The sequence below is a fragment of the Sinocyclocheilus anshuiensis genome, unplaced genomic scaffold (genome assembly GCF_001515605.1).
Source record: "Sinocyclocheilus anshuiensis isolate Anshui unplaced genomic scaffold, SAMN03320099.WGS_v1.1 scaffold1985, whole genome shotgun sequence".
NCBI lineage: Eukaryota > Metazoa > Chordata > Actinopteri > Cypriniformes > Cyprinidae > Sinocyclocheilus > Sinocyclocheilus anshuiensis.
In genome coordinates, this window is record NW_015541030.1 from 461,958 (window position 1) to 481,162 (window position 19,205).

At 35.2% G+C, this 19,205-nt stretch overlaps 2 protein-coding genes across 2 annotated transcripts in view; both read right to left on the bottom strand.

Annotated features, from left to right (window-relative positions):
- Positions 1-17,611, bottom strand: part of LOC107690522 (uncharacterized) — a 28,521-nt gene extending 10,910 nt beyond the window's left edge. The window contains exon 1 of the mRNA XM_016488876.1: positions 17,585-17,611. The gene's annotated coding sequence lies outside the window, so the exon portion shown is untranslated. The remainder of the gene's footprint in view (positions 1-17,584) is intronic.
- LOC107690502 (uncharacterized) lies at positions 12,612-17,064 on the bottom strand. Its single transcript, XM_016488859.1, has 5 exons — positions 17,012-17,064; positions 16,321-16,911; positions 15,018-15,341; positions 13,475-13,825; positions 12,612-13,210 (listed from the first exon to the last, which is right to left on the bottom strand). Exons 2-5 carry the CDS (start codon positions 16,619-16,621, stop codon positions 13,074-13,076), a joined length of 1,113 nt encoding a protein of 370 aa, XP_016344345.1. The 5' UTR covers positions 16,622-16,911; positions 17,012-17,064; the 3' UTR covers positions 12,612-13,073.
- Positions 17,612-19,205: the final 1,594 nt, after the last annotated feature.

Consider the following 19,205-nt stretch of genomic DNA (forward strand, 5'->3'; position numbering starts at 1 on the left):
GCGAGCTCACTGACAGATATTTGTAGGGCTGCGGGCTGGGCGACCCCCAACACGTTCGCTAGATTCTATAGCCTCTGTGTGGAGCCGGTATCCTCCTGTGTTCTCACTTCAAACGGGTAGTGGCGCCGAGAGGCCCCGGTTAGTGTCGGCTTGCTAAAACTGCTCCAGAGTGTCCTACAGTAGACCCTGTTGAGATCCTCCGTCACCCTCGTCCACGTCTGGCGCCGGGCCTTCACGATGAATCCGCGGGAACTGTGGAAGGCTGGGTTCCATATTGAAACCTAACCAGTTCTTGTATGTGTATAGTCCACGGAATAGCCATAGAGCCAGAGTTTCCCCGGCGACTTCTGCCTTTCCAAGAGGGTTACAGTCACCTCCAGTTCTCCATATACACCTAAGCGGATGCTCGTGCATTGGCTCATTTAGTTTACACTCAAAGTGGATTGGTCTATCGAAGCGATATCCCAATTCGTCGGTCACCGACGTGACGTCTCCGTTCCCTCCTTCAGGGAACGAGGGTTACCATACATAACCGAGACGTTCTTTTCGATTCCTTATTGTGGCAGTTGTGTTGCCCTTTCTTTCTGTAAATACTACACACATACCCCTTCTATCGAAGCAGTAGGGGTTGGGTGCCTTTTTTATTTTTGTACTTACTTTTTCTCCTGTGTTTGGGATAGCTAGGGAGTTAGGTAACGATCACTGTATTTTCTTTTCTTTTCTTTGCAGGGTTTATTTAGCTGTTATTTGGGTTTAGGTAGTGACTGTTTTGTTTATTGTTTTGGCCTTGCCCAACCCTGAAGAGTTGCCTCATTTTTGCCTTTGTGAAACTGGATAAAAAGAAAAAAAGAAAGAAACTATTAAAACTGAACTCTTTCAGAACATTTTATTTATGTTATCTCCCTGACCCTGGACCAGGGTCGTAACAGTATTGTATTGTTTAATTGTATTTAATGTATTAAACTTTCAATAAAATATTTGCAATGGGTTTGTAAAATGTTTTTGTAAAATGTTTTATGCATGTTTTGGCCTGAGACACTTGATGTTGGATTTGAATTTTAAAAATTAATAAAAAAATAAAAACAAATTAAAATAGTTTTCTGCAAATTCTTGTTCTACATCTCCCCAAGTACCACTGTGGTGACTGTAATGTGTATTTTTTTAAATAATTGCTTACCAAATTAATGACCAATGCTATTTACGTTGCTATACAGACACATATATATATCAAAAAGTCAAGTGGAAATATATATACAATAGCATATAGATGTAAAAAAAAAAATATATATATATATATATAGTTTTTTTTTACATCTATATGCTATTGTATATATAATTCCACTTGACCTTTTGCTGTCCCATAATGCGTTGCGAGAAGCCCTGTTTATGCAGCTCAACAATCCTGCCACATTCAGTTCCACGTTCATGTTTTAAAACTTTATTTGTGCAATACATTTTCATTCGTTTTAAAAAATGTCACAATGGGTTAATATTCAATACAGTCACACTGAAAAATAGAAAGCAAATCCTTCTGAAATGAGAATGATGCCTTAGAACCTTTTGGATGGAATACTGGATTGACTTGTTGAATTGTTGATAAATTCTACCAGTCACCATAATGAAGACACAATATACAAAGTACTACAACCACTACTAACAGCAATACCTTTGTGACAGTGGTGATCTTGCTGGATAGTGACAATGACATAAGATTAGTGATAATGGAAAAGTACAGTTATATGGACATTTTACAGTACATCAAAACACTGAAAGTTGTATCTGGAAGACCAGATAAAATATTATATTGGAATAGGCTACATAAATGTTTATTCAAATTAAAACATAAATACTTGTAAACATTCAGCTGTAAGTCATGACATGTTAATGTTGTGTGTCGAGACAGAGAAACCGCACACACAAGGCAGAATGAGAATTAACAAAACCTTCACTAAGCCAAACATAATGTCAAATACACAGTCAATATCACATCCTCATGGTTATCCCAAAGCCAACCAAAAGTATATAAAAGTCTACAGGTTAGTTTGTATGTCGATATAGTGAAGCAAATAGTATTGGTCATGATTTTAGCATGCGGTTATTTAAGAATGAAACAGTACAGCAACATGAAAATCAACATAGTGGTACTTGGGGAGATGCAGAACAAGAATCTGGTGGAGTTTGCAGAAAACAATTTGATTTCCTTTTTTTTATGAATTTTTAAAAATAGGTCTGTATAGCAACGTAAATAGCATTGGTCATGATCTTGGTAAGCAATTCTTAAAAATTGATACAGTAAAGTAACATGACAATCACCACAGTGGTACTTGGGGAGGTGAAGAACAAGAATCTGGTGGAGTTTGCAGAAAACAATTTGATTTTACCTTTTTATGAATTTTGAAATTATGTCTGTATGGCGAGGTAAATAGTATTACTCATGAGTTTTGCATGCAATTATTAAAAAATGAAACCGTAAAGCAACATTAAATTTACCACAGTGATACTTGGGGAGATGTAGAACAATTTTATTTATTTTGAATTAATTTTTAAAATTCAACTCCAACATCAAGTGTCTCAGGCCAAAACATGCATAAAACATTTTACAAAAACATTTTACAAACCCATTGCAAATGTTTTATTGAAAGTTTAATAATTAAACAATAAAATACCATTAAATAAGAAGTGCCTGTTTAATGTGTTTTTAATTAGCCTATTATTATCGATTAATTGACTGTTGTTTCAGTTTGATCCGCGCTCTGACCCACTCCATGTCCATGGTGCACTGTAGCTTTACAGAATACAGAATACTGTCAGCACAGAAGACAAACTCATGGGCTGCTCCTGCATGATGTAACCCGTTATAACAAACCATCCCTGACGCAGTCCTACTAGACAAGCCTATCTGACAGCTTCTGTTGAGCCCACGAAGCATCCTACGCATGTTTGGTAGCCTACTGTTTTTACTGAAAACACGTTTTAACCGCAAATTTCGGCTAGCACAACTCGTTAGAACACCGAAAGAAATATATTAAGCTTAAATGTCTTACCATGGTCGAGTAAACACCAGAACAATAAGGGAGAAATAAAGAGAAGCTTCATTTTCATTAGGTTTTCTAAAAAATAAACGCAGATTTTGATAGATAATAGTGCTATGTTCTTTCTCTTCAGTAAACCCGAAGCCATTGTGTCTTCTTATTATTAGCTATTATTATTGTTTTACAGCGGTTGGTATCGAGCGTACTGGTGCATTAAGAAACCGTTGTGTCACGAATGAAAGTGAAAATATAACTTGGGAGGCTCCTTACGCACTGCAGCGCGAAGACGTAGATACGTGTTGTCTTCACGTTCTTTAATCTGTATTAGCGCTGTTTGTAAAGCTGTGTAAATGCTGTTTGATAGTGTTAGTACATAATTGTTTTTGTCTAAAAATGTGAAGGCTTTTGAGCAAAACAGATCTTAATGTTGTAGTTTACTATTTTTTTATCTCTCTCTTTTGGTGGCTGCTATTTCTTAAATTAATACATATATCCTGTAGCCTATAGGGCTGTCAAATTTTTTTTTTAATTTCGAATATTCGTCGAATTAAAAAAAGAAATCCACATTCGATGTTTAGAAAGCCATGTAAAATGAATGCAAGTTCAACTTTTAAAAAACATGTCTAAAAGACCTTATGGCGGGTTTTCCCCGTCTCACTGTATCTCATGTTTTTAAATGAAGAAAGTAGCCTACTCTTTGTGATTGCTTTTCGGTCCTTTGTATTAAACTATACATACATGCATGGTGCTGTTTTTTTTTGTAATTGTTTAAGCAACTTTATTTATTATATATGGTTTATAAACATTATTTGAAACATTATGCACTTTTTTTCAAAGATAGTCGTGTTATTATATTACGCTTTGAAGAAACGTGCATAATATTTTACTCGATGCGCCCTCTTGTGGCCTCAGGAGAGAAGCCAAAAGCTCTTTTCCCCCTAACTGAAATTATGCCTTTTAAATTCGAATATAATTCGAATTTTGATAATATTTAAGTAGAAAATTCGAATTTAGTTTTTCAGTCATTTTGACAGCCCCAGTAGCCTATAGCCTAATTTGGCGTTTTATTATAATTGGTTATAGACATTATTTATCTGGATGAAATCAAACATTATTGAGCTTTCACAGACACAAACAAGAGAGTTAGAGACCACTGCACAATGTGATTATTTAGCCAGTAATATTGTCTGTTTATGTTATATATTCACAATAATTTATTGTGTAGCTGAGGTTTTGATTTTGTTAATATTGTGATTATTATTTTGTTATTATCAAGCAAACCATGCTGGGAACTAGATTCACTATCAGTTACTTATGCCAACAACAACAAAAACTAACTAAAGATTAAAGATTAACCTTACATTTCAGAAATATAGGTGGATGGAAGATAAAAAAAAAACTTGATTGGTGTCAAAAAATTCTTATTTTAATGTGATGCTCATTTTAACAAACACATTCTTAGTTTCAGTGTAGTTTTGCATTTAGCTGTCAATCTGTGTGGTTTATCAGTGATGCATGATGGGTAAAAATCCAATTTGACCTCTGACCAATGACTCTTCTTTGTTTTTAGGTTTGATGGCTTGATTCAGTAGCAACTTAATTTCACTGTAAAGCAGTTTTATCTAGACATGAAGTCAGGCGGTGAGTTCATAACACAACAACTGAACACAAATGGTTTGTTTAAAATCCTATGTAAACAGTTATAACAATAAACAAATTCACACCATACTTCGGTCATCATTTGTATGATATTGATTTAACTTTTTTTTTTTTTGGAAACAGCAGCTGAAACAGCATCATAGCTCTCAGGTGCATTTCTACCATTTGAAAGCAATGGGGCTAATATATAGGACTGGATGAGAAGATAAAGTTGAACTACTAAATTACAATGAACAACATTTCGAAGACAGTGATGCTGGTCTAAGGTTGTAAATCTCTGGGACGCTTGAAGAGACTGGCTGCACAAGACAGCAGCAGCAACAAGAAGCTTTCACCTGCACACCCACTGAAGCTAAGCAGGGTTGAGCCTGGTCAGTACCAGGATGGGAGATGTCCTGGGAAGACCGGTCGCCGTGATTTTGCCAGGTAAGACATGTTCCTGGATCAACATATTTTGTTGATCCAGGATCAACATTGCTTTCCAAAAATATAGACTAAACCCAATCCCTACCCCTAAACCTAACCCTACCCATAATTTATTCCTAAAATCAGTGTGAAATGATAGCTGATTAACAAGGGTGTAGAAGCACCTAACCCTGATTGTAAGCCTAAAACAGACATTTCCTGAAAAGTTATCCCTCAATTCTGATTGGTTAATTGTAATGTTGTTCCAGGATCGACAAGGATGTTCATCCAGGAACATGTTGTACTTGGTGAAATCACGCTCACCGGGAAGACCAGGTTGCTGCTGGAAGAGATGTTAGTGAGGCCAGCAGAGGGAGCTCATCCTGCACTCTGAGTGGCTCCTAATAAACTATACTGTAAAAAGGCACCTGGTGGTGTGGTTAATATGAACCCCAGCGTCTTTCTCAGAAAGATTAGCGGTGTAACCCTGGTGTAAAATAGTCCCTAGATCACCCACCACCCAAATCATTGCAGGCAGTTAGTTTATTTAATTCTTACAACTTAAAGTAAACCCAACATTCTATTTTTTTGAGTGCAATAATGTGCTGAGAGAAAAAAAAGGGTTTTAAGGTCATTCATAAGTGCACACTCGTGTTCTGAATATATTGTCATGCAGGGCCGTCACAAGGGGGGTGCGAGGCCCTGTGCAAAGTTGACGTGCGAGGCCCTCTGCCATTTTTGTGTAGGGTACCTTGAGCGCTCAGACTGACCTCAGATTTGCCCCGCAAACATTTCAGCAGTTATTATAGGCCTGTGTGTTCCGTATTTCTGTCGACTGAACCAACCATGTCATTATGAATTTACCAGTCTTTTGCATGCCAAAGTCAATTTCTGCATAGAAATATTACGCCAAATAGACGCAGAAAATCGTGCAATACGCACTTTCATGAGACCGGGTTAGTCTACAACAATTAATTTGTTGGCTATTTTACAAATAGGAATACAACGAATCCATGACAATGTTTTACATTCAAGCTACCCGTAAAATGTATAGTGAAAAGTACTTTAAAAGTGTCTGGAATGCAATAAAGTAATTTTAATGCTGTATTTTAACGCATTTGCTGCATGGATAAAAAATAATAGGCTAATAAATCATTCACATATCAGACAAAATTGCGTTGCAGCAAATCCTTTAAATTTTAAGGTATTCAGAACAGAGCAACATAAAAATCAGAAAATATAAGCAGCTATACAATTATAGGACAAAGTTTTACACATATGCCAATATAATTTGTTTTATTTTTTAATTGTACGAAATTATAAAATAAAACGCAAATTATAATCGGGCCTGTTTTAGGCTTTTCCTTATTTTTATATTTTAGACATCCATCAATTATGGATGATAATTCCATTGGACGTGCCTTTAGAGAGAAATGCACAGATCACATAATAAAAGAGTTTCTATTTTCGATTTGAATGATTTCTTTTTAAAGTAGTAATTTAAAGCTTTCTATATATTTTTATCATGTCTGTGAAGTGCTCCTGTTCAAGACCGAGACGGCAGAAAGCGTTTGTTTTCTTTATTTTATAAAAACACAACATTTTGTTGATATTGCGAGTGCACACAAATAAAACTAGACCCTTTACAGTTTAGAATGATGTATTACACTTACCTTTATGAGCAAAAATGACTGCGTATTTTAAGTTGATTCCACTGTTAGAAAAAAATGCAAGTGATCGCGCTGGCGCCTCCATGTCCTGCAGAGCGCTTCAGCTTCCACGCTCAGCACAAACTATTGGAAATGTGTCTAACAGCGCACATTTATCTAGGTTAAACATTTAAACTAACATTGTGATATGCTTGAACAGTTTTATATATAGATTTTATTTTAGGCAAGTCGTGATGATTTGAGAAGGCTAAATTGATCAAACATATAGGCCTATATTTGAGGCCCGTGCAGGGCTCTAATCCACTTCATCCAATGCTGTTTTGTTCTCATCTGTGAGCATGCTCTTAATATATGTATTTTACCATTTTGTTGAGTTTAAAACGTGTGACACATTCGTTCTGCTCTCACTGATCATTTGGTCCAAAAATGCAGGCCAGGAGGAGGCCCTCTAGAGGCGCGAGGCCCTGTGCGGTCGCACACTTGGCACAGCCCTTGCGACGCTACTGTTGTCATGTATTAATGAATCAGTCTGTGCCTTTAACACGAAACTACAATTGATTGGTTCAGTAATTACACAGCATTAAAATCATTGTGTTCAGTTATACTGCATAAACAATAGCACATCTGTGAGTGAGGTTTCTAGTGACCTTTCAGTGACCTCCTTCTGCAACAACGGCCAAACAGTCTTAATAATTTACATAACACATGCATCTTTTCTACACAAGCTCATTAAAATCAGTTCATATGCGTAAAACTTGAGTAAGTTCAGGTAATGTGTCCTTACACTACACAAGAATAGAGGTGAATTGGTTAAAACGAATGAACACTTAGTTTTGGGTATAGAGGCAAAGTCTCATGGACATGCATGTGCAACTTCAAGATCACCACATAACCCACATCCTTTACTCACTCCTACTCAAAGCATATGCAGGTGCCTTCATGCAACCAAGTAGTGATTACAGCATATTTCCATAGACTCTAGTCCCTCCTGAAGAATGGAAAACTGATTCATCACTAAAAGATTTAGAAGTTATCTTATGTTCTTTCTTTCTTTCTTGCTTGCTTTCTTTCTTCTTCTTCTTCGTTATAACTATAACCACCAAAGTTTTTTTGAACACTGAGTATATATATATTGCTGTTACATTATAAAGATAAAATATAGCCTACATCTCTCTTTGTAAAACCTTTTTGGCATAAAGATAGCATAAAAATGAGTCTAGAACCCTAAGGTTCTATATAAACTGAACTTCTGCATGAATGTTTGCATGAATGCACCTGCATATGCTTTGAAGAGGAATATAAGTCAGTTTCTCATCTTGGTCTGTTGTTACCGTAGACTTAAGCAGGACAGGAAGAAGCCCCTCTTCTACAAACTAAACACATACGCTCTCAATGCCCAATGTCATGCAAGAGATGCTTTGTGAGCCAAAAGATCAAACCAAGTTTCTTAAGAAAACCAACCGCAGCAGGTTTCAGTTTGACTCAGAGACTGAGCTGTGAGTGCCGGTGTATATTTCAGTAAACCTGGTCATGTGAGATGAGAGACATTGTTCACTGTAAAAAGTGGTAACCTGCAATTGTTACTTAAAAGAGCTATTTTCACCTGATTTAACCCTGATTTAAAATTAGGTCGTTTGTATAAATGAATGCATGTGCTGTAGGTTGATTCAATGATCTTAAAATATTTCAAACTTGAATAAAACTTGGTAATACATGTGTTGCCATTTTTAGTTTACCATTTTTCAGTGTACTTTGATTATTCCACACACAAAATCTGAGAAAAGAAATATATAAACACATTTAAAATCACTAGAGTTTTTAAAATCATTAGATTTAGGCTCTGTTTGACCATGAAATGTAGTTCATTTAAAATACAAACAATACTCTAATACATTTAGCTACTTAACATAGTCAGACAACAAATATGAAATGAAAATAAATATAAAATTTAACATTCAAAAATATAAAAAATGAAGAATGTTTTTCACTAATATAAACATTTAAAGTCTTAAGAACATTTATATGTAACTATATATAACATGCGTTCAGTGTGTGTGTGTGTGTGTGTGTGTGTGTGAGAACGAGGAGGGTCAAACTGTCGTGGGAGGATTAACTGTCATGGGAGGATTCACACACCGTTCTGCTGTTTTTTTTTCGGCAGACAGTCTCATTAGATCAGACTCGGAACTGTTGAATAAAATGTTTCACATATTTATTTTGTTCTGTATGTGCTGGTGGTGCCTGATTGGTAAGTTTTAAACGTATTTTTATGGCTTCATTTTTTTTTTCATTACACAATAATAAAGCTGCCGCTACTGTTAGTACACTCTTAAAAACAAAGGTGCTTCACGATGCCATAGAAGAACCTTTTTTTTGTCTAAATGGTTCCATAAAGAACCTTTAACATCTGAAGAACCTTTCTGTTTCACAAAAGGTTCTTTGTGGCGAAAGAAGGTTCTTCAGATTATAAAAAGTTAAGAAAGAGATGGTTCTTTAAAGAACCTTTGACTGAATGGTTGTTTGTGGAAACAAAAATGGCTCTTCTATGGCATCGCTGTGAAGAACCTGCATCAAACTGCATCAAAACACTGGAAACACAGGAATGCAAATTTGCATTAATGTAATAATACAACGTTCCCCACACTTTACAAACATAATCTTACCTGTGTAAAGATGCACTGGTGTTCATCTCTATAAATGATGAGCATATGTTCCACTAAAAAAACATGTCATCATGCAAAGAATGCAAAGGACTTCACTTGTGTTAAGCGTCTGGGTTTGATTTACAATTTGTTTGTAAGTAATGTCTCTTCACATTTAATCATAAACATACATTGCTAGAGATTTTGTGAGAGAAAAAGTTACAATATCAAATTAAATGTATAAATGTCATTTTTAAAAACTGCAGCGTTAAACATTTAACTAATAGTTTGCATGATCACTTTAGTTTTAACAGCCCGAGTAACATGTTTTGAAGAAACAGATCTAGATGAGCGTTTTGTTGTTTTAATCCATCTATTATTGCTGTTGAAACAGTTGAGACTCGTGATGACGAGATAACTTACACTGAGCCAGTGTTCTACAAAAGAAATGCACATAAATCGGTAAGATCATTTATTCCTGTGTCATCTGTCTCTGTATGATTTCAGCAGTTAGTCAGATTTAGATCAGTGTGCGCTTGCGTTTTTGTCTGTAATAATAATCCATTACACACACCAGCACAATATCCGATAATTATAAAAGCCTCCTTTTTTATTAGGCCACATGTTATTTTATAATTAATTGAATATTCCAGTACAATTCAATATATGTGTTGAGTGTTGCCCATTATGACTAACAGCCCTATATCTTGTGAACAAAACTTAAGAAAAAAAAAAGAGGAAAAATACCAAGTTTCAAGTTTCCTCTGATGAGAGCTAATCGTCCATTTCAACTGACAGATGAAGGCTGTAAATTCCAATGCCGTCCACTAGGATCAGAAATACCGGTACTTCTCTGAGTCTTGTTTTCACCTGTTTGAATGGCTAAAAAGCTTTAAATATTTGACAAAAAGGGCATTTTCATCTGCAGCATGAATTATCTGCAAGATGTCTGTAAGACGTTTTCTGTCAGATGTTGGTGCCAATTTACAAAAGCACACACCAAGACCGTTCCCTTTATAATAACTAGTTTTTCATCATTAACATCACTTACTAACATAAAAAAGACAATACAAAATATATATGCTATTTGAATTTTGTTTGGAGTCTTGTAGCCTGTCATTTTATAGAATGGAGCTTCAATTGTGAAACTGAGTGTAAAAATTCTTTATGAAAAAACTGGGCCAGATGGGTTTGTAATGATATAGGGGTGAGTAAATGAAGAAGGATTGATATTTGCATCAGTGAATCGTTATTTACCTGTTTATCAATGTGCTTTGCAACAATCATTATTTTTATATATTATAAAATGTGCTTTATTTCTGATGCAAAGCTGAATTTTCAGCAGCCATTTGGTGATTTGCTTTTCAAGAAACGTGTCTCAGTTGTCATCAGCTGTTTAAAACAGTTGTGCTGTTTCTTATTTTTGTGGACAAACTACCATGTGAAAGGAAAATTAAACACTGAAGATTAATTATGCCGAAAATACAGCTTTGATCACAGGAATGTAATACATTTTACAAAATATTCAAGCAGAAAGTTATTTTAAATTGTAATATGTCACCATATTACTGTTTGGTACTGTTTATCAAATGAATCCAGCCCTGGTCGTTATAAGTGACTTCTTTCTAAATAAATACATAAATAAATCTGAATTATTCTTAATTCATATTTTTCACACAAACACTACAAGTGATTTTGAATTTAACACTTTTTTTTATTTAAAATATTTTGATTTTAAATATGATTTAGATATGATTTTCTTTTTTTTTGTTTTTGTTTTACAGAATAAGAAAGATAAAGAGGAAGAGCATGTGGACTATACACCTGTCGCCATGAGAAAAGAGCAAACTCGTACAAAACCCTCTGAGTCTGTGGTTGAGTTTTGGAAGTGGTTGGCTTATTAGCGTGATTTCTGAAGGATCATGTGACACTGAAGGCTGGAATAATGATGATGCAAATTCAGCTTTAATCACAGGAATAAATTACTTTTTTTACAATATGTTCCCATAGAAAACAGTCATTTTAAATTGTAATAATATTTCACAATAATACTGTTTTACTGTTATTTTTCATCAAATAAACAGTCTTGATGATCAGAACAGACTTCTTAAAAAAAAAAAATAATAATTCCAAACATTTGACCAGTAGTGTAAATATTCAGGAAATCCCAGAAAACATACAAAGTTAAAGAAAACAAAAAATACAAATGTATAGAAACGTTTGTAAAATTAAAACATCCATGTCCAGTTAGTTATGATGTAATATGCTAAAATGCTGTATATGTGTATAATATGACACTATTTTAGAAAATCAGTCTAAAATATTAATGAATTTTCTTAAAACATTTACATCACAATTACATGCTTTATCATGTACCTATATTGAGGCTATTTACAATGAGTACATTCAAATTAAACTCAATGAAAATTACAAATGTTGCTTTGGCAGCGAGGTGATTATTTTTATTTATTTATTAACTGTTTTTCAGTTAACATTTATTTTATTTCAAATAATGAAGTCATTTTAGTTTAGGTTGTAGTCTACTTTAATAACCCGGGTGCTACCAAAAGACTGGACCTGGCAGAGCGGAGTATTCATGCGAAAAGTGTATTTGCAGGATTTTTAAAACTTAATTTAAGGCTTTTTTAAGACCTGCACAAAAGTTCAGATACAGGTTTTCATAAAAAGAAAAAAGCTTTCTAAAATGCGAAACTCTTTAAGAAAAAGGATGAATCAAAAATACCAATTATTATGTACAAAAAAATCTTAGTATCTTAATGGTTCAGATTTTTATAATGCATTAGCAGCTTTACAACTGCATACAATTATGTAAAAATTATTTTCACACTGTTCTGAACAGAAACAGCAGACGGGCTGATTGGAAATGCAAATTCATTCTCTGACAGCAGGTGGCACTTTTGCAATGGCGGAAATATAGCGATTTCCCCGGAAACGGCTGTAAAAGCAGCGCTGCACTTATAAACGCTACTACACTCTAAAAAATGCTGGGTTGTTTCAACCCAACCTTGGGTCAAAAATGGACTAACCCAACTTTTGGGTTAAAAATTCAATAAAAAAATTTAACCCAACGGTTGGTTTAGTCCATATTTGACCCAAAGTTGGGTTGAAACAACCCAGCATTTTTTAGAATGTAGGCATTATAGATATAAGATAAAATAAAAATGCTATCAATACTTTTCTGAAGACAGTCAATTCCCCTTATACATTTACATAAATGCGCTGCGTTTCGACTTAGAATAAATATTGCAGATTTCAAAGAAATCATATGCTTTTAAAGTTTTCTCACATTAAGCCATATCACGGTTCCTGTTTCTCAAATTTAAAACCTCTTGAAATTGTAATTACGATTTTTCTGAAAGTGAAAGTGAAAGTAAAAACATTCCCTTGAAAACATTCTTGTACCATTTAAGATTTCTATGCCCTTAAGTTAGATACAACAATTTAAAAAAATTTAAGGACCCACGGAAACGCTGGTGAAGGTGAATCATCTCCATCACACAGTGATGATAATTCTTTATGTGTACATTTATGTTACACCATGACACTAAAGCGGAGACATAACATCCTGCTGATACAAAAATGAATTCACACCACTGTTAATTCAGACGGTAATTTTACACAGTATATGTTACAATACATCATTGTTATATTACATTGTTCTTATGGCCCCTACTGCAGCACCACCAGCAGCACTTTACACAAATTACAATTACAACCACCAGCAGAACAACAGCAGCAGCAGATATTGCAACTGCTATAACTCCTAAAGGCAGACTTGAATCTGTAATGATAAAGACAGACAGTCATTATTACAAGCGATGATCTGATAATCAAGGTTACTGCTTTCTTTTTCTAATATTTAGCCTACATCCTTCTACTTTGGTCATCTGCTGTATGATATTGATTTAACTGGTAAATGGCGCCATCTGGTGTTCTTTTGAAGAACAGCTGCTAAAGCAGCATCACCACTGAGAGCTCAACATAATGCAGCAGCATTAAGAGGACAACTGACTATTACACGAAATTGAAATGAAATAACACTCACCAATGACAGTAATGCTTAATCGCTTTATGCGGATGATGCTGATGCTGTGACGACAGCGGATGCTGCAGACGATCTTTAGTTTATAGAGTCCTGAGTCTGTGGTTCTGGTGTTTGTGATGGTCAGAGATCCAGTCTGATAATCCAGCGTCAGTCTGTCTCTGAATCTCTCATCACACTGATCATCTGTACAGATCTTACTCTGATGTCCAGTGAATTCAGCGATGAGAATGTCATTAAAAAACCATCTCATCAAATCATTTGGGTTTGTTATTACTTGACTGTCCAAAGTGACAGATGATCCTTCCTGCACTGACTTTCTCTTCATTTCATCTCGTTCATCAGCAGGAACATCTGGAACACAAAGCAACAGTTAATCGTAGCTCTATTTTAAAGAAAGAAATACCATAAATTAAAATGACACGAGAAAACTGTAGATATGAGCTTTGTTGGCTTTCACTCTGAAAAGCAATGTCTGTCCACTTTTTAATCTGAATTTGTATTTGCATCACTTTATTGGCAAATGTTATGAATAAATTATTTGTCTGCATGTAAATTAAAATACAGGGTAATAAGTAATATACATCTAAATGTAATAGCTTTGGATATCACTATTAGGGGTGTGCGATATATGGTATATCGCCTACGATAATATCATAACTGTTGTTTAAACTATAAGTGATTTGACATTATCAAGTATATCACAAAAAATAAACAAAAACGCATCCAGAGAGTGCACGCTTTCACTGTGTGATTTAGTCTATTAAAATAAATTTAGAATTCAACCAAAATTCAAGATATGGGGACAGAAAAGTATGACTATGACATATGAAAATATGGCATTTATATTTTTATCATCTGATTCTGATATAGTTAATATAACACTAAGAGAGACATTTTTTTATCTCCAAATACCAGTACGACTGCAAATGTGATGTTGATTTGATGAACAGTTCAATAAACAAGAAGTGACTTATTTTTAACTGACTTACATTTTAGACACAACAGTTCTTGTTTTTGCTGTATTTTGACAACGAACATAGTTCCAAACAAGCCACAGCAGAACTGTTTGCATCTCTGAGCAACACTACAGTGTTTCGTTACTGAATCAATCAGCCGTTTGAACGAATTGGTTGAATGATTGACTCGCTCATGCAGTAATTTGCTGCCACCTACTGGCGATCTTCAGTTTATATTCAAAATATATTTTATCTTAATTTTAATTAACTTCAGTTAAATTCTAACTTAAAAGTTAAACTCCTGCAAAATAATCACCTGACAGAATATGAAAAATATCAAAAGCTTTGGTCAGCTGTCCACGGCAGTCCTAAACCTCCACAATATTTTGCTGAGCGTGTTAATGTACCAGCACAATAACACTCTGCAAAATATTGTCTAATTATCGTTATCAACAAAATTCCAGAAAATATCGAGATATCATTATTCGTCATTATCGCACACCCCTATAGTCACTACTATAATAAACAAAATAATAATGTTGTGATTCAAGCATATTTAACCTGCTATTAAATGTTAAATGACTCACCATGAACAGCAATATGGAAGATCTTTTGAATTATTTTTATGCTGCTTATCAGTAGTTTGTAAAGTCCAGAGTCTGTGGTTCTGGTGTTTGTGATGGTCAGAGATCCAGTCTGATGATCCAGCTTCAGTCTGTCTCTGAATCTCTCTTTACACTGTTCATCTGTACAGATCTTACTCTGATCTCCAGTGATTTGAGCGATGCGAAAGTCATTCAAATACCATTTCATTGTGTCCTGATGGTTAATTTCAACATCAGTGTGTAGAGTAACTGAATCTCCCTCCTTCATTGACACTGACACTCCATCTGTCTCAACACCAGACACACCTGAAGAAGAAATAAAAAGTTAATTAAATTGAACAACAAACAACAAAAAGGGACATTCTTGTTAAAAAGTTGATAGCCTTTCACTCTTTCTGCTTTTTGGCAGTGAAACCATATGGCTTAAGTTTGGCTACACCTGATACCCATTTCAATCATTATTGCCTGCAAAAACTTCATAATCACTGAAGATGTCAACATTGTAATCAACCTCTTATTTACATTGTACCTGCACTTTATTTATTGAGCACTTTCAGGGGATTTTATACTTTCAGACTTTTTCATACTTCACCTTTGATTGGCCATTTTATTAATAAATCAGCAGAAACACATGATATGTTGTGATTCTCAATGAAAAAATAAAACAATGCATAAAAATAAATCTTTTGCTGAAAGAAATTAATTCCTCAGCACTTTGACTTTCACATTGATTTAAAATAATTAAGAAATAATAGTCAAGCACCATTCATGCTATTAACATTAAATTTATTATAAGCGTGTTTGTTCATGTATGAAAATTGCGTCACTTTGACATGCTTGTAAAGGTGATAGATTATCTCAATCTAATTTCAAAGTATGTTATATTCTATTATACTACATTACATATACAACAGTTCTTTCTGGTCCTCGAATCTGATTGGCTGAGAGGTCTTTCCACGCATGAGATATTGACACAATATCTCCACACGAACCGTTTCACCATTTGTATCATTCTGCTTCAGTATTTCTTACAGCGAGTGTCAAAGTGGCCGCCCAAACCCACTGTCATTTTAGAACTACTACTGTTGTTGTGTCACCGAATGTAGTTTTAAGAGTTTTTAAGGCGAGAATGTAGCAGTTTGTTAATAAGGATAAAGTCTATTTGAAAATTTGCTTCTTTTTCAGAGATGTTTTATAGTGGTTGAACATGAGACAAAAGCATTTCAACAACATCTTGTAAATCGCAGCCGCAAATGCACTGAGCAACTGACTAAATTACACTCACCAATAACAGTAATGCCGAATCTTCTAATACTGATGATGCTGTGGTGAGGGTGGATGTGACTGTTGTTCTGTAGTTTATAAAGTCCAGCGTCTGTGGTTGTGATGTTCATGATGGTCAGAGATCCAGTCTGATGATCCAGCTTCAGTCTGTCTCTGAATCTCTCTTCACACTGATCATCTGTACAGATCTTACTCTGATCTCCAGTGATTTTGGCGATGGGATCGTCATTAAAAAACCATGTCATCGAATCATTTGGACTTTTTACTAGACCAGGATTTAAAGTGACAGATTCTCCCTCCATCGCTGACTTGGTATTTGTTTTATCCGTTTCTGCACCAGACACGTCTGAAACAAAAACCAACAGCTGACTGCAGGATCTTTTTTGGAAACTAAACAACTACAGTCCAAAAACAGATATGCGAATGAGTAGCGGTGCACACTTGGGACCCTCTTGCCAAGTTTGGGGTCTCTGCGATTTACAGTCTCTGATGCCCACACACTTTTAGAGCAGAGAAATAATAAAGACCAAAAAAAAAAAAGGAAATTTAGAACAAACGCAATAGAGTTCCAGCAATTTTGGTGCTTGGACCCCTAAAAATAACAAAAAAACAATGAATAATAATAATAATAATAACAAAAACGTATGTGATTTAGGCATATTTAACATGCTTTAAAATGTTACATGACTCACCAACATTGAAGACCTTTTGAATGATTCTTCTGCTGATTGCGTGAAGTTGGAAAACTCCAGAGTCTGTGGTTCTGGTGTTTGTGATGGTGAGATCACCCGTCTAAAAAAAGGAAATTTAGAAGAAACGCAATAGAGTTCCAGCAATTTTGGTGCTTGGACCCCTAAAAATAACAAAAAAACAATGAATAATAATAATAATAATAACAAAAACCTATGTGATTTAGGCATATTTAACATGCTTTAAAATGTTACATGACTCACCAACATTGAAGACCTTTTGAATGATTCTTCTGCTGATTGCGTGAAGTTGGAAAACTCCAGAGTCTGTGGTTCTGGTGTTTGTGATGGTGAGATCACCCGTCTGACTGTCCAGCTTCAGTCTGTCTCTGAATCTCTCTTTAAACTGTTTATCTGTACAGATCTTACTCTGATCTCCAGTGATTTGAGCGATGCGAGTGTCACTAAAATACCATGTCATTCTGTCTTGCTGATTTGTTTTAACACCAGTGTGTAGAGTGACTGAATCTCCCTCCATCACAAACACTTCATCTTTAACATCATCATCATCATTACCTGAAAAAGAAATGAACAAATAATTATAAATCACTGCTGGAAGAGAGGGAAAAGAATATTCAAAAGGACAGTGCTGTACTTTTTTTTCTAAAGGTAATAATGATTAAAGGTAGAGAAATATGTCTAGATTCATAATGTAATACATGCAAACAAACAGCAGAAGAACATCATAGATTTACACATTCACTCATCAGCAGGGGTTAAATTGGGATTTGTCATGTGGGGGGCTCTGTGGTTTCTGCTTACCAGCTAGGCTTTTGAGGGGTGCACGTGTATGCAAAGCCTACAAAAATGTTATATCAATTGACAAACTGTAAAATATAACAAGTTCAGAGAGCCCGCTGTTATGAACACTAAAATGCAGATCAAAATCATTCTAGATGCTGGCAGTCCCTGTTGAAAAAACCAGCATATGCTGGTTAGGTATGTTTTGACGCTGGGATGCTGGTTTAAGCTGGTCCTTTGCTGGTTTAAACTGGTCCTTTGCTGGTTTATGCTGGTCCTTTGCTGGTTTAAGCTGGTAAGCAGCTTAAACCAGCATCCCAGCGTCAAAACATACCTAACCAGCATATGCTGTTTTTTCAACAGGGGTGTGCAAATTTAAGACTTTTTAAGATCTTTTTTAAGACCTGCAAAAATTAATTAAAAAATAAAAAGTAATACCATGAGCAGGGTAGGGCAATGTTTATATTAAACGGTAAAATGACTGTAAAAACATGATTTAATTACAGTTGAGATACAGGTTTCTCATGAATGATCCCACATAATGACTCATAGGCCTAACAATCGTGAGTCATCATAACTATAACACTAGCCATGTCAGACATCAGTTACTTCAGACAGCAATAATACACGTATGTCTAGTTAAAGCTGCAGTCTGTAACTTTTGGCGCTCTAGCGGTTAATAAACAGAACTGCACGCGTCTTGCGGAAGAACATTGTAGCCGGAGCTACTTCTCTCTGTCTATGGCGAGTCACGCAGGTCCTGGGCTACTCCGCAGCGGTACCTACCAGAACCACTCTAAAATAGTCCGAATATAAAAACGTATCATAGGTGTACCGTAGCGATTCAGGATAAGCCAAAAATACGGTTTGGAAAATGGTTTCATGATGTACTCAATTATTATATAAATTTTGTAAGTTATGAACACAAAAAAAGTTACGGACTGCGCAGCTTCAATTAGACCTGACACAAAATGAAACTAAGCCAGCTTAGCTATTATCGTTTACGGAAAGATATATTTAAACGACTTACCAGGAACGAAACATAGACACAATATGAGCAAAACAAAGCCCTTAATTTTAAACACTTTTTCCGTTGAAAAATGCGAGCCGATTTTGTGCCCCCCATTTTGGTCTACATATAACTTAAGCCAAGGCGTCCGAACCAAGAATGAAAGAGAAAGTCCACGCGTTCTTTCGACGCCAAATAACAGAAGCTTGTGTCAAAAACAAGAAAACACAACTTGGTTGTTTTGCTTTCGATTTAAAAAATGACTGAAATTCAGAAGGGCGTGGCTTCTCAGTCACCTGCGCTCCAGTCAGTGACGTCACTAGCAATCGACCGCGCCCCTGGATGATGTTGGATGAAAATAAAAGCCAAAACATAGCATATAATTAT

Bases quoted from the DNA above. Each gene is read 5' to 3' on its own strand.
- LOC107690502 (XM_016488859.1), bottom strand. From the start codon at position 16,621: ATGGAGGGAGAATCTGTCACTTTAAATCCTGGTCTAGTAAAAAGTCCA. The intron at 15,342-16,320 runs GTGAGTGTAATT...TTTCTTCTTCAG, and splicing joins ATTCGGCATTACTGTTATTG to GTGTGTCTGGTGTTGAGACA. The intron at 13,211-13,474 runs GTGAGTGTTATT...TTATCATTACAG, and splicing joins ATTAAGCATTACTGTCATTG to ATTCAAGTCTGCCTTTAGGA.